Source organism: Euprymna scolopes, chromosome 8, assembly GCF_053919585.1.
Source record: "Euprymna scolopes isolate OS-2025 chromosome 8, ASM5391958v1, whole genome shotgun sequence".
NCBI lineage: Eukaryota > Metazoa > Mollusca > Cephalopoda > Sepiida > Sepiolidae > Euprymna > Euprymna scolopes.
Window position 1 is genome coordinate 67,675,997 of NC_136489.1, and position 25,287 is coordinate 67,701,283.

Here is a 25,287-nt window from a genome sequence, read left to right on the forward strand (position 1 = left end):
AAATATTTATCTTAGTGTTTATTCTTTTCTGTCATGTCTGTATGTATATATATATATATATATATATATATATATATATATATATATATATATATATATATATACATATACATATATATATATATATATATATATATATATATATATATATACTAGCAAAATACCCGTCGTTGACTGGGTTCAAAAACAGTCTACAGAAAATGGACTCTGATTTATGAAAGTATGATAGGTTATGAAAAGGAAGGGTTGTAAAGAGATAGCTTCGAATTTGGGGGTATCAAAGCCAAAGCAAAATATGATGAAAGTAAAAATAAAATAGATAAACCTCATAATTTATTATACCATACCTGTTCACACCGAAACACTTATCACAATATTCTGTGCATCTATATTAAAAAACCTTGGTAAACTTTGTGACATATTTCCATTCTGTGGAGGTCAGGCGCGAACGAACAGCCCATAATTTTATTGTACCATATTTCTTCAAACTGAAACATAATTATCAAAGTATACTTTCGCAGATAGATATGAAAAGTCTTTATTAAAGTTTGTGCCTATTTCCATTCCATGGAGGCCAGGCGTGAACGCAGACCCCACAATTTTATTATACCATCCCTATTTAAGTCAAAACATACTTATCAAAGTATTCTTATGTAAATCTATATCAAAAACACTTATAAACGTTTTTTTTTTAATTTTTTATTTCCATACTTTGTGGACCAGGCGCGTACGCAGACCCCACAATTTTACTGAATCATCATTATGCCAGATCAAACATACCCATTCCTGTGTCTCGATACATCTTCTATCATTATATGTGATCAGTTTTCTATAATAGTCAACCATATAGGAGCCTATTCGTGACCAGACACACACACAGACGTTCAGCTATATATATATATATATATATATATATATATATATATATATATACTAGCATGGGCGCCCGGCGTTGCCCGGGGTGTTTGGATGTGTATATTGAGCAAAAAAAAAATATGGTAGTAGGAAGACAGGCTCGAACCCGTACCGCAAAGGAGGAAAAAGAACGGGGTAAAACCTAACGTTTATGCTGTTACGACCACCGCCAGACCGAAAGTGACATTTTTTAAAATTAAGGCTAGACAATCTAAAGGAGAGAATAACTTTCAAAAATATTGGCGAAAAAAGTGACCCCCCACCCTGTAGAAAAGTGCCTAGTTGAAGGGGAAGACATTAATGTTTTTAGCCAATTTTTCGATATTTGTCGTATTAAAGATCGAACTTAAAAAACGATACTGACCTTGGTAAAATACGTCGCTTCTATTGAAAGTTTAAGTCAGACATGCAAACAGACATACATACATACGTTTATGTATTGGTAACTAAAAATTTTCGACCCAAACTGATGAAAAAGCTTGCCCTATCTCTGAATACCCTTTATGTAAAATTTCAAATATTTAGACCAGAAATTGTCTGAGTAATTTGGAAGGGACCGCAGAGGTCAATTTTTTAAAAACTTTGACCCCTATTATGACCTCTTAATATTTATTGTTTTGGGCTCAAATCAAGTTATTAAGTTAGATCCATGTCCAAGGAACCTATATCTAAAATTTCAAGTGCGTAGACGCAAAATTGTCGGAGGAGTTTGGTAGAGTTCTCAAAGGTCAAATCGTTGAACTTTGACCCATTAATCGCCAAATTTCTGGCCAAAAACCGATCACATCGATTTTCCCAAATCTCAGTACCCTGTATATCAAATTTCGAGTCTGTAGACTAAAAATTGACAGAGTTATTGCGTAGGAAAATGTACACAGACACACAGATACACAGACACGTTCACTTTTATATATATATACTAGCAGGGGTGCCCGGCGTTGCTCGGGTGTTTGGAGGTGTATGCTGTGCAAAAAAAGCAAAAAAACAAAAAAAATGGTTAATTTTTTAAAACTTTGACCCCTATTATGACCCCTTAAAATTTCTTGTTTCGGGCTCAAATCACTTTATTAAGTTAGATCCATGTTCAAGGAACCTATATCTAAAATTTCAAGTGTCTAGACCCAAAATTGTCGGAGGAGTTTGGTAGAGTTCTTAAAGGTCAAATCGTTGAAATTTGACCCCTTAACAGCCAAATTTCTGGCTGACACCCGTCACATCGATTTTCCCAAATCTCAGTACCCGGTATTTCAAATTTCGAGTCTATAGACTAAAAATTGACAGAGTTATTGCGTAGGAAATGTACACAGACAGACACACACACACACAGACAAACAGACAGACAGACAGACACGTTCACTTTTATAGATATATAGATATATATATATATATAATATATAAATATATATATATATATATAATGAGAGAGAGATTATGTGATAGTTAACTTTATAAAAACTAATTCGAAGCTATATATATATATATATATATATATATATATATATATATATATATATATATATATAAAATTGAAAATAATGGAAATAGTATTCTGACAAAATAGAGAAATAAAAAGGAACAAACCGAGTTATGTGTTCATCAACGTTTCGTCTTTATTTCGAGGAAGTCTCGAAATAAAGACGAAACATTAATGAACTATCCATCTATCTATCTATCTATCTATCTATATATCTATATATATATATATATATATATATATATATATATCTATATATATATATATATATATATATATATGTATATATATATAATAGAAAAATTTTATTATTTCGGAAAAACATAAACCTGTAAGGAAGGTATACAAAATTTTAATTATCCGACCAAGAGTACTAATAAACGGGAAAGACTTTATTCCGCAGAGTTTCGAAAAATGTCATTTTTTTTCATCAGCGGAAAGAGCTTTGCAAAATATACAATAAATTTTGCAGGTTAATGCATTAAAAGAAACTACGAATATGAAATTTATCATACTTGCATTAGAAAAGTTATTAAACAGTTAATGACAGATTGTAGAGATTCAGAGAGATTAAGAAAGCAGGAAACGGGAAAAGGCAGAAACAGGACACGGTAAAAATGTAATGAATAATAAGGTAGGGATTGAATGATGATCAACGAATGTTTCACACTCCCATATTTTTATTGTCATCGAAATCGGTAACCGCTCACTTTTCAATCAAATCGATTGATTGCCTTCTCTAGTTGAGGACTCGCTGCAGGGCACCGGGAGGGAACTTCACACGCCTTCCTGCAGTAACTTTTCCACAATACATTACACTGTACAGAACTTACTGTTGATTTTATAAAATTATTTTTTTTATATAATGGCTTGCAGTAAAATTTCAAATGCAAAAGTTAAGTATGATGCTTCAATTGTGCTCTAAACCGAATCATTTATTATCAAACGCACCCTTGTTATATCAAAGAACCTACTGTTTAATTTTATATGTCGGCCTTTTCGGCTTGTGTAGTAATAAAACTTCTCAAATGTACTTGTGGTGTTAGGCTGTATAAGGTGTTAATTTTGGTCGAAGTCGCCTATTCCTTCTTTCACCAAGTTATTTCAAACATATTCTGATACAAAACCTAAGAACACTGCCAGGCACATATACTTTCCTGTTAAATTTCATAATAACTGACCCATCCGTTTTCAATTCCATAGGAAATGAACTCGTACACACACGCATACACACAGAAAGTTCCTTTTATATAATAGTATAGATATATAATATGTCGATAAACAGTAAATATATGTTACTTGTAATAGTGTTTTTTTCACTTTTCTATAATATTTTTATATGTTCGATGTATGTTTAAAAGCATTCTTACATATCTTTAAACTCTCTCTCTCTCTCTCTCTCTCTCTCTCTCTCTCTCTCTCTCTCTCTCTCTCTCTCTTGCTCTCCCTTTCTCTGTCAAGACACTTATGTATGCGGATGTGAGTGAGAGAGACAGACAGAGGAAGAAGAGAGAACTTTTTGGTGAATCAACGACTCTCTGAAATCGTTGTTTTTTTTTTTTCTTTTTATTTCAAACTATTTATTCAATTTAGTAATGATATAGAGGTTGTTTGGGAAAATCGATGGCATGACTTCACGATTACGTTCTATATGTTTTCTGGAAATGTTTGGTTTCGGTATTCTTAGTCGTTGAAACAAATACTAATCAACATTTAACCGTTATTTTTACATATGAGATAAATAAGCACTATCATTATGACAGGATCACATGTAAAATAAGCCTGGGCATGGTGTTGCCAAATACGCCAATAAAACCATGAAATAATTACAACCAAACAAATATCAAAGCTGTTGAGTCTCAGTAAAAGGTACTAAACAAAGCTCCTGTACACATAGAATATAATTCTGAATATATATCATCGATTTTCCAAACATTGCGTGTGTATGTGTGTGTGTGTGTGTATGTGTGTGCATACAATTTATATTTTTGTGGTTGAAATATGAATGTTTTTATCCTTAGAAAAGTTTTTATATTTTCTTAAAACGTACTGAACAAAACGTGCCATTTCATAGTCATATAACAATAATGAAAACTGCAGAAACATTAAGGAAACCCCTTGAATGCGGAACTAAAAGTGCAAGTCAGAAATATAGAAACTGCTATGGATATAAAACACAATGGAACATCACATGGAATCATAAAAACCGAAACTGAATAATTGTAAATACCCTCCCGATCCCCCGCCTTCCCCCATAAATTGGCACCACACCAAATAATTGAGAAGGGCCAAGGAAGATAGAAAGACTGAGGAGGAACAGCACTAACTAGACCTCCACTGTATGACTGCGAAGATGACTGGACCCTTGGGGAGGCTTATTGTCACTCTAATTCCAGTGAAGACCAATGGTTGCTACCAACGAGACATCAATGGTAAATGCTATTGCGATAATTTAAACTAAGTTGCAGAAATTATTGAAACAAGTGGTGAGTACTGGAAATCTGGCCGACTTGTTGTCACTCGGACTTCAGGAAATACTTCAGGTTGCTCTTAAAGAGAATTCTTTGATGATAGCCTGTGAAAAAAAAAAAAATAAATAATAATAATAATAATAATAATAATAATAATAATAATAATAATAATAATAATAATAATAATAATAATGCAGAAAAAATCACATATCTATGGCATGGATTGACTACAAGAAATCTTATGACAGAATCCCCCAAGCATGGATAATTGAATGCTTAAGGATGTACAAAATATCTGACAAGATCTTATTAAGAAAGCAATGGCAGCATAGAAACTGGACCTGGCAGCTGGAGGACAACACCTGACTTAGATAAGAATAAAGATAGGAATCTTTCAGGGATACTCTTTATCATCCCTATTGTTTACTATAGCATGATGCTATTCAACAATATAATTAGTCAATCTGATGTTATATATAGATTTACAGACATGGAACAAAGAATGAATCACCCCATCCGTCTGGAAATTATTTGCAAAAAGAAAGAAGGAACTGGAAAAAATTAATAAATACGACCAGAATCTTCAAGACATTCAAATGGAATTCGGAATAGAAAATTGTGCACTGCTAAAGATGAAAAGGAGAAAATTGGAGAGAGCAACGAGCATGGAACTTCCTACCAGCAGAAGATGAGGACGTGTGTTAAACATGATACCTATAAGTATTTGGGAGTGCTGCAAGCAGATGCCATCAAATCAACATGATTTAAATATAAGATTGTAAAAGAATACCGGAGAAGAATAAGAAAACTCTTAGAACTAAATTATATAGTAGAAATCTAGTAAAAGGAATAAATACCTGAGCATTAACATAGATATCTTGAGCAGGTGACTATGTATGACACTATCAATCAGGTGGAACCTTGAAGCCTACAATATAAATGTCTCATCAGGGTGGCTAGCACCATGAGATTCAATCTAAGTGGAGTGAAGCTGGTGCCTGCCAACTAATTACTATAATTAATGGAAGTATTACATTATTTCTAATACAGATCCTGATTACATTAGCTATTCATCCACTAGTATATATCGGGATGGATAATTCATATATGGCTGATTGATAAATTCAACAGGAAAAATAAGCTAGAAAAACAATGGTTGTTTTGACTAGGGCTGATTATTCGATTAATGAGAATTACCAAACTTGCTGTAATTTTCAAATATTGATAAAAATGTAATTCTGGCTAAGCCAGAAGAGTGACCTCAATGATCGTAGGCCATCAACAGATTGTGAGAATAGTACATGTCTTTGGGGTTTGGTTAATATGCAGGAAATCTAGAATAAATGGTTGACCCATCGTCTTTTAGCAAGGAATGGCATGACGGACTTTAATTGGTGGATGATAAAGATCGTATCTCACTGACACAACCACCTCCCTTGATATAAAACAAGGCGGCATGCTTGTTTTAGTCAGTTACTTGCTAAGTTGCTGAGTCGCAGATAGGAGTTGTAGGGTTTGCAAAGAGTGGTACAAGGTTCTCTGGTGTGAAGTAGATTGGTCCTATGGATAGACAGTTGAGAAAATCTTCAAGATTTTTAAAGATTCGCAAAGCATCCTGGAAACTAGCAACTCAGATTCCTGAAGAACTGAACATCCTTCAAAAGAAGGAAAGGGATAGAGACCAGGCATATTCGAAACTCGTCAGATGGATATTACCAAATAATACCAAAAAAAATTAATTTATCCAATTCGGTTGAAGAAAGACAAAAAAAGAAAGAAAGAACCAATGTAAAACAAGCCAATCAATAGTTGATAGCAAGTGAAATTAGATGCTCCCTCTCCTTTCTCGTAGAAAGGCTAATGACTGCTGCCATTCACTCGGGTATGACAGAGAAAGGGAAAAGGAAAGGAAAGAGAGCAACATAACTTGTTGACTTCATTTTTTGTGTTACACTATTTTTTTTTACCTCTTATTATTTTTTTCTTTTTGTTATTCTTTCGTCGAGTAGAAGGACCTTTGTACAGCGTTGACATTGTTGATAATACATGACCCCCCAAAAAAACAAAACAAAGACTTGTGTAATTTTTTTGTGTTTATTTTTCTTTCTGTTGCTTCCTGTTTTGGAATGGGCGCTGACAACATTCTTTTCCAGCGCCCTTGACAACAGTGACGACACATCAAGCGATTAAAAGATTTCCTTTTTATGATGGGGCGCCATACAGTGTATGAAAGTACGACAGCATATCACTGAATTTGTCCAGTTTGTGAACATTGGCTTTGGAAAGGATCCCATTTTGAACATGCATACAAATGGACAGATACATAATAGTCAACAAAGAAGAAAGAAATCTGGCAAATATGACATTTTGCCGTCCCTGCAGTTTATGGGGTGACGATCAAGTAAACAGAAAAACGCAGCAAATATCTGGAACTTTTAAGAGAACTGAAATAAATATAGAAAATGAAGTTATATAATACCAATAATTGTAGGAGCACTAGATACAGTCCCCCCACCACCACCACCAAATTAGAAAAGAATGGGAGAAGTCGTAATAATATCTTTATTTTGTTCAGAAAAAGGAGAAAGATTTTCTCAGCTTATCAATAGCAATATTCCGTCTTGTTTATAACGAAATAAAATTATTTATAACGAAATAAAATTATTTATAACAAAATAAAATTATTTATAACGATATAAAATTGTTTATAACGATATAAAATTGTTTATAACGAAATATTCTGACACACATTCATAATTCTAATGAAATTCTCCACTTTTGGATAAACAGTTTTGAACATTACTTTTAAACCACCAAGTTCAATATCACTATATTCTTTACTGTTATTGATTTAGAGAAGAGTGGCCCCCATCAACTGTTCTATGAATGGGAACACCAGTGGTCATAATCATAATAATTATAACACTGGTCAAGAACAAATTTGTTATTTGCAACAAATCTGATGCACTGAATTCAATAATCACATTGGTTTTGCTCAATCAGGTCAAGTATTTTGAACTATGGCCATGTTGTTTTTACGTTTTCGTTGATATGTACACATGTCTTGATCATGTGTTGAGCATTTTAGTATAGTGTGGAGAAAATGCCATGTTTTGATTGGAAATGATTATTTTAATGGCCTGTGTGGGAGTATTGGTGCCTTGCAAAGAAAGTAACGTCATCAACAACCCTCTGGTGGAGAAAGACAGAATACTCTTCCCACCACTCCACATCAATTCGGCTTAATCAGGTAATTCACCGACGCTCGGGATAAGGATGGTGACTTGCTAGACTTTTCAAAGATTGACTATGGAGAAGTTGAATGCTGGCATCTTTGATGGTCCTTAGATTCAGCAGCTTATCAAAGATCCCGAATTTGAAAACTCAATGAGTGGAACTGGAAGCGTGGAAGGCATTTTGTTTTGCTAGTGACGAACTTTCTTGGCAATAATAAGGACGGAAACTACACAGAACTTGTCAACATCATAACTTGGGCTCCTTTCAGAAACTTGGGCTGCAATATGAGCACTAAGACGTACTACCTATTTTCTCATGTGGACCGGTTTCCTGAGAACCTGGATTCAATGAATGACGAGCAAAGGGAAAAATTCCATCATGACCTGAAAGAGATGGAGACCAGGTATTAGGGTAGCAGGGATGCAGTCATGATGGCTGATTACTGTTGCAATTTGAAGAAAGACCTCGCTGCCGCTGAGCGCATTCCAGGAATTCCAAGAAACGAAAGTTCAGGCCCTGAAGTTTGAGTAATGGTAAAGTAACATGCAATTTACTTATTTTTATCATTCAGTTTATAGTAATCGATATTTCTATCAGGTAATCAATATATTTTGTTGGAAAAACATTTTGTTCTCTTAAAAACATATTTAGGATGATATATGTTGGCAAAATCTGCTCAAATCCGACAAAAATGTAATCAATTTTGTCATAAGATCTTATTTTTTCTCAAATCAACTTAGCAAAAAACCTGACCTGATGGAGAGAAACAGATACCATTTCCTGATTCAGCAAAATACCCTAAATCAGTTGTAGAAATCTAGACAACCTTCAAAATGTAAAATAAATTGTTGCACAATGTATTCATGTAATGAAGTTATATTGTACATGTAATTTCAATTTGTTCAAATGATTAAAAGAAAGTTATTTATGTGGTTGTCTTATTTGTTTTTCAGAAAAAGACATGCGCCGATCAGTGGACAGCCAAGGAAGTCAGACACCGGAGCAAGATGAAAAGTCTAAGCATACGAGATTGAGGGCTGACTCCTTTGGTGATATTTGCAGACAAGGAATGTAAGTATCACTCATATGCCGTCATTAATTTTAATTCCTATGAATAGCAAATAAATACTGGGATATATTTTTTGAGAGTGTAGGTAAGTATGTGTTAATAGAATTGATGATGAAAATAAAAAATCGAATAAATTACAATATTTATTGATCCATCAAAAATTCAAACAAAGGAATTATAATAAAGAGAAATCTTTAACAAACATTTAAAAACAATGTCTCACTGGTAAGCACAAATTTAAGAATATGTAAAAAAAAAACTTTTTCTGGATTAAAAAGCATTTTCAACAGATTCAAACAGAATCAACCAGTCAAAGTAAAAGATCAAATAATTAACTATTTGATCAATCAATCAACTCTCTGCCTCTTGCCTGTTTCCCATCTGACTACAACTTGGACGTTTTCAAGTTCAACATAAATACTATTTTCTGCCCACCCAGATTTATAACCCCGAATGACATTGGACTCCTTCCGATAATGGACTACCCAGGTTGTATCAACTTCTCTTTTCGTATAAATTTCTCCATATAATTATCCACAACCACTCAAAAAAACTATTTTCAATAATTGTGCTGAAAACAAAATAGCGTCCATTCGCAGCTGAACATTTTGCTAACTGCATTTCATTTCCTCTGATGATATGAGCCATTGTTGAAAATCCATGGATTAAGGAAATTAAAATAACCCCTTCTATATATTCCTTTGTCAAACAATAAATTCTTAAATCGAATATATGTCTCTATATGTTGTTTTTTCAAAATTTAAAATTGGACCACAAAACATATATATATGTGTGTGTGTGTGTGTGTGTGTGTGTGTGTGTGTGTGTGTGTGTGTGTGTGTGTGTGTGTGTGTGTGTAATCGTATATATATAGAGAGAGAAAGAAAATAAGAGATCTGTGATACAGCGAAACAGTCAGTCTATGGATGCCTATATATATATATATATATATATATATATATATATATATATATATATATATATATATATATATTAATAAAAGTACTGTTTATAAGCACTGTTGATATGGAATACAAAATTCAAAATTTAATGATTTAAAGATCAAATAAGTGAAAAAAAAAATGTTCAATAAATAAGCATATTCATTTATTAAAAATAAGTATGTTCATTTGTTGAAAAATTCTTCACTAGTTTGATCTTTAAAGCGTTAAATTTTGAAATTTGCATATATATATATATATATATATATATATATATATATATATATATATATATATATATAATGTACCGGTTTTATAGGTTAGTTTCCTAGACCTGTTTTATAGGTTAGTTTCCCAGAGGTAAATCCAGTTAAACTCACGTGGTTATTTAAGAGTGCTCAATGCAGGACAGAGCTGGTATATAGTCCGTTTATTATGCAAACATTATTCGTTACATATGGTTACATATGTGTATACATGTTTCAATGGAGTCCTAATTCAAGGACAACACTTCATTAGACCAAAAAAGAATTCAATATCTTTTTTGGTCTGATGAAGTGTTGTCCCTGAATTGGGACGCCACTGAAACATTTATGCACATATGTAACCAATAATATTTGTATAATAAACGAACTATATATACAGTGCCAACAAAAAGAAAGTCCGCACTTGTAATTTTTTTTCAAAAACTGCAAATTTAAGCTAAATTTAATATAACTGTTTAAACAAACTATACTTCATTCGATTTGCCTTTTATTCCTCTATAATTTTACCTGTTCATATTGTACTTTTAAATAAGATACTCTTGTGTTTACCTCAATTTAAAAAAAAAACTTCAAATTGAGGAGCCCCAAAAAAGTCTGCAGCAACAATTATCGCCCCTACATCAGTTTAAAATGTCCACCAACAGGCTACAAAGCATCTCTAATCGTAATTGTTGTTGTTCCAGGTTATACAGCGTAACATTTGGTCCGTATGCCATGAATTTCTCATCAATCTCCACCTTTCTGGTTTATCCAATCGAGAAATCGGCCACAGATTGAAATGTGATGAGAAAACTGCACGAAAGACTGTGTAAAAGCACCAAAACACAGGCAGTGTTCGTGATGCCCCTAAATCTGGTTGTACTAGAGTGAATTCTAACAGGGAAGACAATGCTATCAAGATCCACAGCCTAAGAAATAGATTTGAAATGGCTCCCCAAATCCAATAACAGTGAAATCTTGTTAAAAAGTGCTCTCTTTCTACTGTCGAGAACAGATTAAAGGAATTTAATTTGTGAGGATGTGTAGCAAGACGCAAGCAAATCATTTCTGTAAAGAACAGAAAGCGCCATCTGGACTTCGTCAGATGCAATGAAGATCATAACTCTTCATATTGCTCAAAAGTGCTTTTTAGCGAATAAAGCAAGTTCAATATGCTAGGCCGTGATGGTAGGCAGTACGTCCGTCAGAGGAAAGACAAAAAATTGAACCCTAGATGTTCAGTTTCAACGCTGCAAGGTAGTGGAGGTTCAGTTTTGGTGTGGGGCATTATTAGTACCAATGGTCCAGGACCTATAGTTCGCTAGCAAGGTCGAATTAATTCGATCAAGTACATTAATATGTTGACTGAGCATTTTCAACCCTACTTTGGTCGGAATTTGGATAATAATCTCATCTTCATGCAGGATAATGCTCCCATTCACACAGCTGGCAATGTCAAGATAATAAAGAGCATGATATTCCGTGTTTGGATTGGCCTGTACAATCTCCAGACCTCAATCCTATCGAAAAAATATGGCATTACATCAAGCAACAGCTACGCAATGATAAAATTTCAAATTTGGAAGAACTTTGGACAAAAATTAAAGAAAAGTGGGATGCCCTTTCCCCGGAGTATTGCTGCAATCTAATTTAAGGAATTCCCAAAAGACTGAAGGCTGTCAAATTGCAGAAGGGCTATGCTACTAAATATTAACTAGTTCATTGTGTTCCTGTTGTATTTGTGTTGCATTAATGTCCTAAATTTACATTAAAATAACAATTTTCCATTGTGCAGACTTCCTTTTTGCCTCTTCAAGTTGAACTTATTTTTTTTTAAATTGACGTGAACACTACAATATTTCAATTAAAAGTCAAATATGAACAGATAAAATTATACAAGAATAAAAGGCCAATCAAATGAGGTATAGGTTGTTTGAACAGTTACATTAAATTTAGCTTAAATTTGCAGTTTTTGAAAAAATTACAAGTGCGGATTTTCTTTTTGCCGCTTGTGTGTGTATATATATACACATATATATTCATTTTTTTTCATTATATTTCATGCAAAAATGATTCGCTTCATATGCTAAATAGCAAAACCATAATTTAACTTTAAATAATATTTTGCTATTGTCTTTCCACTGAAGAAGAGAAGACGGCATTTTTTGAAACTCTATGGAATACGGGATTTTCTAAATGTATATAATTATACATATATATAAATGATAAATCCTGACACATTGATAAATGCTTTAAGCAATGCTTTTATTGTATTACTTGTTACGAAACAGATTCTCTTTGTTTGGATAAATTTAGTTTGTACTCGTTTTCAGGTAACGCCTTTTATTCAAACGTGTTTCCACCACTTATGCATTTCACGGTTTATAATGTTCCTTCTTTTTTGCAGCCATTAATCGCTTTAAACATCATCTGACATGTTTTATGTTGATGGCGTTTATCTTTCTCTAAGAACATATATTTTTCATTGTTTTCTTTTCATTGGGTTTGACGTGAATAATCATGTCAGCAGAAGCATATATACGTTCCTGCAACGTTGCTTTAGATTTGACAATTCCTTTTACATCCAATGTTCATCGAACCATCGTGTGAATTGCCTCATACGTTAAAGTGTAAATAACAATGAGTGTTGAACTTATCTATAATGTACATTATAGATTGAGTTGCTCACCACATTTTTTTTAATATATATATATATATATATATATATATATATATATATATATACAGGGTGACCCTAAAAAACGGGCCCCAACTCTAATTAGGCCCTGTTTCTTAGTGTTTTTTTCCGAATGAAACGAAACTTTGGTCATAACTAGTTTGTTATATTCAAAACATCACATCAAAACACTAGGGTTTTGGCTTTTTTTTTCTCCGTTGACTGTAAAATGCTCAGAAAACTATTGAATGTCCTCTGTTTTTTTTAGTCACCCTGTATATGTGTGTGTGTGTGTGTGTGTGTGCGTGTGCGTGTATTTGTGTATATGTGCTTGTATATAAATATGTATGTTGGCATATATATGTATGTGTGTGTGTTCGTGTGTCTGTATATGTGTTTTTGTGTATACGTGTATATACAGATGTGTATGTACATGTATATGTGTGGATATATATGTGTGCGAAGATAGATGTGCCTGCATATATATGTGTGTATGTACATGTATGTATACATATGCGTGTATATATATGTATATATACATCTGTGTATATATATGTGTACATATATGCATATGTGTGTACACATACACACACACACACACACACACATATATATATATATATATATATATATATATATATATATATATATAGTGACATAAATATATAATTGGATACCCGTTTGTAACTGTAAATCTTCCAGAGAAAAAGAAAATTCATAGAATGTTGAGTCTTCTATAATTTTTTTTTTTTTACTCTTTTGACATTTTATTGCCATGCAGTTTTCCATTCTAAGCAAAGAATTTCTATTTTTCCTGAGGAGTATATGCACGAAAAGAGTCGGTATTGACATAATAATAACCGATTGTTTCTGCATAATGAATCAACTTTTTAAATAATGTCGCGAAATTTTAACATGCTGAAAGAGATGCTTTGCATGGAAAATAAATATTTGGATCTTGAAATGTAGCTATACGGTAATTCTTTGATATATATATATATATATATATATATATATATATATATATATATATATATATATATATATATATATATTACAATAGAAACATGTGAGCATGAAAATATGGTTAAGCTTAAACATGGAAAAGTAAATGACTAGTTGTTAAAACTGGAAAAGAAAAGGACAAGATATTCTAGTAAAAATATAATAAATTTATAACTTAAAATATTGCAGCATTAAGAATTGATTATATAATATTATAAATTGAATTTAAGTGTTATCAATTGAATTTAAAAAGAATTCTTAATGCTACAATATTTTAAGTTATAAATTTATTATATTTTTTACTAGAATATCTTGTCCTTATCTTTTCCCATGAGAGGGTGCCGTTTAAACTTTGAGGTGATTGGTAACTTTGCTGACATATTTGACCGTTTATCAATCTCTGGATGAGTCATGAAATATTGCTGTGCACGTATATATACATATACATACACGCATGCATATATGGACACACACACACACACACACACACACACACACACACATACCCACAAGCACACATATTGAAATACGTGTTTTACGTTTATAAGCCAATATATCGCAGTTTTTTTTATAAATAAACAAATATTTATTTGTTTAAAATCAAAACTTTTCGAGGTTATACGCATTCTTCAGGTTATTTATTTTCTATTTCTTCTACATTGCATGGGTCTAAAAAGAAGGAACATGGTAATAAAAGTAGAATCCGTGTGTTTTTCTTAAACGGTGATGTCATCTAATGTTCTCGTGATACGCATACATGCATGCACATGTGGAGAGAGAGAGGGGGTAGGGGTGATGCAAGAGACAGGAAAGAAAATAATAAAAGTTCCTGACCAGACCTAAAAAGGATTGATAGATTTTGTTTATACGGGATCATGCAATGTTGAGATGTATGACAACTACTTAGCCAGCCTGGATTTGTGGAGTTAAAGGTGAGGATTTGCTTTGTGAATCAAACTGAGATATGGAAAGAGTTAAAACGTATATAATATGCTGTACGATATCCTAGTAATAATTTTTTTAATTATTTTTAAAAATATTTTTAAACTTTTGTTTTATTTTTACCGGTATTTATGTTATTTTCGTTCTCTTTTTCATCCTCAGACCTCGAAGTTCCTCGTTTGGAGAAAGAAACCGTCCAAAAACTCAACCTGACCTTGATTGGCAACTGGAAGATGACCTACCGGAGGTTAAACTGATTCCAAAATCCAAGCAGAAAAAAGACAGTCAAATAGCCAAAGAGTTATCGGACCTTGTAGTGTACACACAGGCAGTTAAGTTTAGAAGTAAGTTTTATGCCACGTTAGAACTGTCCATGTTTGGTGTTGAACTATGCAGTGTGAGGAATGAAAATGTGTGAGTGTGATGAACTCTTACACACTGACCACTGAGTACTGGCTCAAATTAACACATAGTACATCAGCCTTAGTTCATTCTGTCTCTTTTGGAGTATATCAGAATGAGGGAATGTTGAAGAAATTGTGGTATTGGTTTACATTAGTAATTGAAAATTTACCATTTTTTGTGATTCAAATATTTTTTCTGACTCAAAAATAAATACATGTCTATATTTTAATGATAAGTAATATTTATTATTTCTTTTCAGTCTTCCTGTATACGTATATGTGTAACAATGACAAATGTCAATTTCATAACATGCGCTTTGGAACATTGATATTGTTGAAAGAAATACGAAATTTCTTTTCTCCTTTGCTGTCTATTGATTTTCCTGAATTTCTATCTTTTAAAGTTCCATGATTGTTGTAATGGCGAGCTAGGAGGGGATAGGAATGAAATCTAGTCTAATGTGTTGGATCGAAATTCAATATAAACTTTGTTCCTTATCGTCCTTTTCTCACTAACTGCCATAATTCGTTTTTGCCGTCTTTTATTTATTTCTTTTGGCTCAGGTCATTTGATTGGAAGACAGGGGACACGTCATTATCTCCTGTTTTCCGGGTATGTCACTTAGATTCTGTTTTTTCGGGATTACGTAGCTCTGATTGGTCTCTCTGTTGATTAGTCATTAGAAAGATAAAGAAAGTGTAGACCCCACTGCGTCCGGCAGGAACACTTCCACAGCGTTTTTATATGTTTATCATGTATGAAATACATATTATTTCTTTTATTTATAAATTGTTTATTTTCTTTTTTCTTTTTTTCTTCTTTTTTCAGACCTTTCTGTCAGCCCAGGCACGTCAGTGAGGCAAAAGAAAGTCACTTCCAAGAAGAGTATTTTGTCTTCCACTCACAGTGGCTCTCCTGGTTCTTCAGCGAGCATGAGCACAGGTCAATACAGCACTCTCTTTCATTCATTCTTTCATTCTCTATCTCTAAATCTATCTCCCGTGTCTCTGTCTGTCTGTCCGTCAATCGATCGGTTGATCAAATTCTAAATTTTTCACCAATGATTTCTTGCTTCTGTTCTTTTCTTCTCTTGCTCTACCAATTCCCAAATGTTTTCTTTCTCTGTCCCATGCTACCTCTCTCTCTCTCTCTCTCTCTCTCTCTCTCTCTCTCTCTCTCTCTCTCTCTCTCTCTCTACATATATATATATATATATGTGTGTGTGTGTGTGTAAATATGTATATATATGTAAATATGTATGAATATATATATATATGTGTGTGTATGTGTGTGTAAATATGTATATATATGTAAATATGTATGAATATATATGCATGTGTGTGTGTAAATATGTATATATATATGTAAATATATATATGTGTGTGTGTGTTTGTGTGTAAATATGTATATATATGTAAATATGTAGGAATATATATATGTATGTGTGTGTAAATATGTATGAATATATATATGTATGTGTGTGTAAATATGTATATATATATGTAAATATGTATATATATATATATATATATATATATATATGTATGTGTGTGTGTGAGTGTGTGTGTAAATATGTATAAATAAAAAATCAATACGAAAAATATATGAATGTTTATATCTTTTCTGTATTTATTTCCTGTGTGTTGATGTGTAGGAATACAAAAAGTCTTTTGAAAAAAAAACAAGAATGTTTCTTTCAAAAGCACATAATTTTTGACCGATCCTTCGGTCTTCCTCAGTGTGAATATATATATATATATATATATATATATATATATATATATATATGCGGCTATATATATATATATATGTAGCGCCCTATATGACAATATATATATATATGTGGCGCCCTATATGACAAACTCACCACTGTTAGTCGTGACAGAGGGGCACCGAATAAACGATATAAAGACTTTCTGAAGAAGTCCCTCAGTGCCTGCCACATTGACCACCACCAGCGGTCTACTCTCGCTGCTGACCATGACACCTGGCGACGCAATGTTCACCAGGCTCTCACCTCCTTTGAGGTCTTCAGCACAGAGAATCTGCAGGAGGAAGATCCGGGAAGCCTCAGCAGCCGTACCTGACGTGACTTTTGACTGCAGCCAAACCTACTTGTCCTGCATCGGGCTCACTAGCCACAAGTGCGCCTGCAGTCTACGTGGATAGCTTTCCTTCATAGGATCTTCGTTCGTGAAGTCAAGCCAAATGAAAGAGAAGATATATGTGAACATATGTATAATATATAAATGTATATATACGAACACACACACACACACACACACACACACATATATATATATATTTATATATTCAACATTCTCATATCTTTCTTTCTCGTATTGAGTGATATTATACCAAATAACGAAATAGTTACTTCCCTTGACATTTTCTTGGATTTAATATTTCAGATTTCACGTTTATTTTTAGAGTTTTTGTTTTATATTTTTAAACTGTTGGGCAAACTAGGGTAGAAATATCGTCTGTGTGTTTTCTGTCTGTCTATCCCTTTATCTTTCTCTCTCTCTCTCTCTCTCTCTCTCTCTCTCTATATATATATATATATATATATATATAGTAACAATACAGTAATTATAGGAACAGTTGGATTCATGAAAAAGAATTTCAAAAAATACCATGCAAATATATCCAGTGAATCAAGTGCAACAAGGACTCAAACAATTGCACTTAAAGGAAGAGTTGGAATCTTAAAAAGATCTCTCAGTTGAAAGATGAGATAGCGGATGAATATCTGGTATCTGGTGGGATGCCCCATCTCCAGCTTGAATAAACTGATAGAAAAATTGAAAACACACACACACACACACACACACACACACACACACGCAAACAAATATATATATATATATATATATATATATATATATATATATATATATATATATATATATATATATATAAACAAACAAATTTTGGAGGAACTGAATTATGCAAATTAACATTTACAAAATTTACTGTTCAAAAACCAGGAATACAAAATACAAAAGAGTTTTTGTTATTTCATAAAGTTTTAAAAATTAGGCTTTTTTCTTTGGAGAAAAATAATTAGCAAAATAATAGAATAGAATTGCTATAGAGTAGCTAGTAAAATTCAAAACTTTGAAAATGTTAACGTTTGAAAAAGTGATTTAGATAGTAAAATGATATTAAAAATGATGTCCATAAATTTGTGGCCATTGCATTTTCACTCGGATCTGAACATTGTGCACAAAAGTCTTGTAAAGAAACAATGGAAAGAAATTTAACTTGGCTGTTTGTTTTTTTTAGTTTTAATAAAAGGCATTTATTAATGGTACTTTCAAAACTATTCCTGCATCTTGGTTTTACGAGTCTCTTCATTCACTATGTGGTTAACAAAACTCTCCCTTGTCAGACAGAGGCTTTTTCTCTTCCCATGTCGACATGTCTTCTCAAATCCAGTCGTGGCCATGCGAGTTTTTTAAATCTAGTTTTATCGGCACGGGCTTCACCTCACTGTCGCCACCCACATGGTTTCAAATGTCCATTTTTCTTTTCATCGTTTTCCTTTGCTGTGACATCAACTCATGCCACAGCTTGGTCATTTGCATACGTGAGCTGTCGTTATTGCTACATATGCATCAGCAGCTCTGTTACAACATCTGATCAATGAAACCGGTTGAAAACCCAATAAAAACTCTGTAGTATTGCTGTGAATAAATCCAGATAGATGATAGTTTAAAAGTCCTTAGCTTGCCGACTTAAATAAAGGTATTTTACTATAAAGTTGAGACAGACAACATGAATACTTTAATGTTATTAAGTTAAGGTAGTTCTGTAAATTTGATAGATCTCACATTATAAATTTCTGTAAAGATTTGAATTTAAAGATTCTAGCATGGCATCTACATCACGAGGAGTACAGTATTATCCATTTGCACTTCCAGGACAAGAGAGTGTGTGTGTGTGTGTGTGTGTGTGTGTGTGTGTGTGTGTGTGTGTGTGTGTGTGTGTGTGCTTTTTTAGGAGTAAATTTGGGACTTAAATTAATTTATTCAAAATATTAACTTATTTAAAATAAGAAAAATAATATAATATTACTATTTTAATTCATTTGTATAAAACATATTTTTCAATAAATAAGGTTAAATATTTTTTTAAGTAATCAATAGCTTTTAAGACCTATGACGTTATTCCTGGCCTTCGATCCATTGGTTGAAGTGCATGTCAATTGTTGCACTACTAGTAAATTGATAATTATCTCCCCTTTGACTGAAATTTAACTTTGCAAAAACTAATGAAATAAGGGAAAAATGCATTTATCTCCCCTTAACGACAAGAACTCTTGGCACGTGCATTACTGTCACGGGACAACTTTTTGGTTTCAGTTTGAAGAGCACATAGCAGGGTCAGACAAATGCAATTCAAGAATTCCCAAAGGATTTCTTCGAAAATTCACATGTTCAAAAGTATTTATAAATCATAAGTCATATATTTTTACAATTTTCATTCATTCATTTCAAAAAACAGTTTGGCAGATTTGCCGTTTAGTTGTACAAATATCCTCGAACCATGTAATCACTAAAAGGGGTTCGTTCGGTCGACACTGGTATCTCGTTTAATGTAAACAAACGTTTATCTACTGTAAAATTAAATCAACCTTTTAAGGATCAAGTAAAGATTAGATACCCCGTAGCAGACGACAAAAATAGGCGAACAATTCAAGGGGCACCGGTTGTACGACCTTGCCATTGCTGCTAGTTGTTTCTAAACTTGTAAACAGGTCAAATAGCAGACATATTTACAAAACTTTTAAAGATTTAAAAGAAAGTATATTTTTACAAAACATTTTCTTTAATATTAAATATTTACAGAACTTTTAAGGATTAAAAAAAAAACTTTTTTCTATTTACACAAAACTTTTTGTGTAAGTAACAAAACTTTAAAAGTTTAAATACGTTCGTTTTATTACTTACATTAAAAAGGTTTTGCGTAAATAGGAAAAAAATTGTTTCTTTTTAATCCTTAAAAGTTTTGTAAATATTTAATATTAAAGAAAATGTTTTGTAAATATATACTTTCTTTTAAATCTTTAAAATTTGACCTGTTTACAAATTTAGAAACAACTAACAGCAATGTCAAGGTCGAACAACCGGTGCCCTTTGAATTGTTCGCCTATTTTTGTCGTCTGCTACGAGGTATCTAATCTTTACTTGATCCCATTTTAATTTTTATTGTTTAATTGTTTTAATTTTAAATTATAAAATAAAACATATTTAACCATTTGAAAACTTCGTCTTGCATTCTTTCTTTTTTATTATTTATTAAACAACGTGGTTAATCTTAATTAAATTTTTATTGCATGATTACATTTTCAATAATCACGTAAATATAAACAAACTTTTGTTTACACTAAACGAGATATCAGTGCTGAGTCCTTTTTCGTTATTACATGAATTGTCATGTCTCAGTAATGAAAATATCCAAAAATTACGAATAATGATAAGGTAGAAAATTAATTATTATAGAAAATAGTGTCTAAAAAAATTAGCAGCTTTAGTTAATATAATAGGTTTCGTTTCTTTTGTGTTTACGTCACATGTCATACGTAACAAAACAAACATGGCCGAAATCATAATTTCGTTGAATCATGGAAATACATCATGTATGTAATATTCCAAAAATACTTAACTAATTGCGATATGACAGTTAGGTAGATAACATTGCTTATGATGTGCTTGGGTACTATTGTCACGAGACAACTGTTTTGGTTCCATTTTGAAGAGAGCATACCAGGGGAAACAATCGAAAACCCTAACGTGAATTCCGCGTGACCAACGCACCGTTCCGACATTTGAAAAGACTACCGTAAAAACAACAAATGGACTTCTTCTTATTCTATGCTCCAACAACAACATGGCAAAAAGAAAGAAAGACATACTGATGATGAAGTGTATCTTCGAAATATATTTATAAATTTCAAACAAAATAAATATCTGTTTATTTTGTAATAATGCGTTGCTTTTGCTTCAAACGTATATAATATGTATTTCTTTTAACATTGCTTATTGTTGAAATTGACAAGAAATGTGAGTAGTTATTGTTTTTAATGAAAACGCAGTTTTTCGGCAATAGGATTTCGCTACAATAACAAAAAAGAGCCCTTACTATTTGGTGTTAAAAAAAACTTTGTTTTGTGTTGTTATAATTTTCTTAATTTATTTTAATTCAATAAATGTTCGGATAATTAATGTTTTAATTCATGTTATTGCATTGTTGTTGATATTTGCTAAGATTTTCGATTGTATCCCCTGGTATGCGCTCTTCAAAACGAAACCAAAACATTTGTCTCGTGACAATGCACAAGCACATCATAAACAAACGAAGGTAATTGCTTATGCCGGAATCAAGACTTTTTTCGCCAAGAGGCACGAAATTGGCTGTAACCGTCTACTTCCCGCACTTAACAATGATTGAAATGAGTGAATATGCCGTATTGAGAGTTATTTTTATTTTTTAATATATTTATTTACAGACAAATTATCACAAAATTGAATGAATGTTTAACAGTTCCAAAAAGTATGAATATTTTCACAAAACATTTATTTAAAGAAAAAATGATCTAAACATATTTATTTGAAAAAAAAATTTTTTTTTCAAATAAATATGTTTAGATATGTTTCTTTGTGAGATAGATTCATACAAGTAAATAAACAGATATCCTTATTTATTGTATTTGAAATCAATACTAAAAAGAAACAAACAATAACTTGGGACTTTTTAATCAGAGGATGCTAAATTGTCTGTAACCGTCTACTTCCGGCATTTCTGATACATAGTGATGATTACGATGAGTATTCTGTATTGCCATGAAAATGTCTAAAATTGTATGCATGCGCCCAAAAAAAAATAATTTTAAAAGTAAATCCACTTGTTGAATAGATATTAAAATCAAAACCTTTCTTCTACAAAACTGTTTGAATCTATTTAGAACGGAATTGATTGTGTGGAATTTCCCATGACTTCATTTTGTAATAAAAGTGATGCTTAGCACGAACAGTTTGACAAACAGTTTAATGAAACGACTGAGAGATGAGTATTTTCAGGGAGAGTTGAATAATGCATCAAGATAAAAGGAAATTTTAAAAATGTGAAAGCGATTTTCAGGACTACAAGAAATGTGAAACCTTTCATTGCTTCAGAGCGAATACACAAGAAATTGTAGCGACTTTAAAAATTGAGTGTCCTCTCAAAAGTCAAATATCCAGCAAGATACGTAAATAACAAAAATCACAAAATATGTGTTTTTAACGTCATCATTTCACCCCATCTCGCTGTCCATTGTTGGGCAGTGTCTGAAGCATTCCTCAGGTTTACCCTGGAGCATACCTCACTTAGGAGACAGTCTGTGAAGATGTCTGCAATAGTCTGCACATCAGTGCCACGGGAACACTGAGCATCCTGCATATAACCTAACTTGTGCAGATTGTTCCGTGTCTTGGAGACTTTCGCACAAGCCCAGTTGAGTGTTGTTCACACTTTTTGGAGAGGAGTTCAACCTAGTGGGAGGTCTTTTTTTGGTGCCAGAAGATTTTTGCTGTTGTTGTCTTTGACTGAGTATTTCACCAACACAGTCGTAAGAACGCTGGTGTTGTTCGTCCAAAGCCTGTGATAGTGGCAAAGCTCTTGTGGAACGGTAGTCGCCGTGACACCTCTTGATGCCCAAATAGGGAATGGCGATTGTCGTTGCTCTGCTTGTCAAGCTCTGTCTTTGCAATCACCTCTCAACGAATCTGACGCAGAGCAATTCTGGACATCTTTTAGACAGATGGCAGGCTGGTCGATTTCAGGTTACCAGTAATCATCCTGCGTGTCTATTTGAGCTCGGCATCAACCTTTGTAAAATAAAAAAAATGGCTTAAATAAGTGTTTGAAAGCACAAATCTATTTCTAGTACCTGATTTTGCATTAAATCATGGAAATCTTTTTACATAACTATATTTATTAGACACATAACTCCAGGTATAAGTCGAATAAGAATGCTCTTATTGTTGCATAAGGGTTTATATAAATTTAAAACTTTCATGAAAAGCACTCGTCTTTCTGAAACCACTATCAACACTTTCCACCACACTTTATCTGTACCTAAACATAAACGTAGATTCCATGAACAAAGCTTATTTCTTAGAACTGTTCGTCTGTGGAAACTCTCATCTCCCTGCTTTCCTGCCGACTATGATATGGTTATCTTCAAGTCAAACATAAACAAGTTCTTAATGAACCGTTCCCTTAAGTAATCCAATTTACCAAATTTCCACTACTAATGATTACGATGATATTGTCCCATTGACTACCATACACTCATTAACCATTATCCTTGAGTGGCCTCCGGGCCTTGATAAGTGGTGACTCCTTTGTAAAAAAAAAAATTATATTTCAAAATAGAGGATTAATTTTGGGATACCTTCTATAATATATGCACACTCCCATATACACTCACAGACACACTCACATACACTCACAAACACACTCACCTACGCGCATATACATACTTCAACTTCTCTTTCTGCCCATTCATGCTCATGCCAATTCTAATTCTTGTTTCTCCCTTTTTCTCCAGAATATAAGAAACACTTCTTATTTCTTCATTTTTAATATTTCCTCAACTTTTAATGTCTATTTGTTTTTTTGTCTTTCAGTGACCGAAAAGTCTGAACTGAGCATCACACCTTCAATGATTCGATCACGAAGGTTTGACTCGACACCTGCCTGCTATCTTCTGTCTTCAGTCAATGAGAACAAAGCCAAGAACCTCTGCCGCCGATGCCCCACTGGCCTCATAAGATATCCTTTTATTGTATTAGCAACTTTAAAAAAAAGTTGCTTTTTGTTTATCCAACTAATTATTTTATAGGCAATTTAAAAAACATGAATTCCTAATTAAAATGTTAAGGTATCAGAAATATCTAAGCATATCTTACGACTGGGCAATGCCGGGAGGCCTGCTAGTATATATATATATATATATATATATATATATATATATATATATATATATATATATCTTTGGATAGTAAAATGTCTATACTTTTAATGTATGTATGTATTCAATAAAATTGTTTTTTAAAAGTTGCCACATTTATTTAAACTCAATAAAAATGTATTTTCACTTTCAGATCATATATATCGTTAGTTAACGATTCCCATACCACAAGTATATTTATATAACATTCATGGTACGTCTTACACGTGTTTTGTTGAATGGTATAGATTGACCAAACAACTTATCAGAGACCCATATAAATTCATTAGAAAAGCTTATGTTTTTTTTTTCCTGAAAAGGACCAAAGGGGGAAAAGTAAATTGGAGTTTTCTTGAAATCATAAGAGAAAAATAAAAACCTTACATATTATAAATTATTCATAGATCATTCCAGAAAAAAAAAACCCGCTTTAAAAATATAAGCTATATCATGGAATACCTTCCGTGAGGAAAGCTCTGCTCTAAAGTTTGAAACATAAATTCAGCAACACATAGTGACTGGCTGTTTTTCTTCTTGCATTATGAGACTTCCCTATAGCAATCACAAAGGGGTCCATATTAGTTATTTTAAATGTTATAAACATCGAAATTAAATAATTGTTTGTGATATTTTATCTGCAATCATAAGTATAATTGTTGACCTTAACAGTCCATACCCACACGGAAAGGCAGCTGATGAGGACGTATCCTGCAGGTGTAAGAATCGATTCCTCCAATTTTAATCCAATGCAGTTCTGGATATTTGGGATTCAAATGGTTGCTCTTAATTACCAAACAGAAGGTGAGTTGAAATGCATTCGTGATCAATTTTTGTTGTTGTAACCAATCAATCAACCGAACTATTTCCAGTAGATTATTATTCTTTTTTTTTTTTTGTTCTTTCCT

At 32.5% G+C, this 25,287-nt stretch overlaps 1 protein-coding gene across 1 annotated transcript in view; it reads left to right on the plus strand.

Moving 5' to 3' along the window:
- The window catches only part of LOC145283595 (uncharacterized), a 3,312,299-nt gene that overhangs the window by 3,246,437 nt on the left and 40,575 nt on the right, over positions 1-25,287 (plus strand). Inside the window, exons 32-36 of the mRNA XM_080132527.1 lie at positions 9,051-9,168; positions 15,139-15,320; positions 16,210-16,323; positions 24,060-24,204; positions 25,059-25,183. Coding sequence (XP_079988653.1) covers positions 9,051-9,168; positions 15,139-15,320; positions 16,210-16,323; positions 24,060-24,204; positions 25,059-25,183 — 684 coding nt within the window. The remainder of the gene's footprint in view (positions 1-9,050; positions 9,169-15,138; positions 15,321-16,209; positions 16,324-24,059; positions 24,205-25,058; positions 25,184-25,287) is intronic.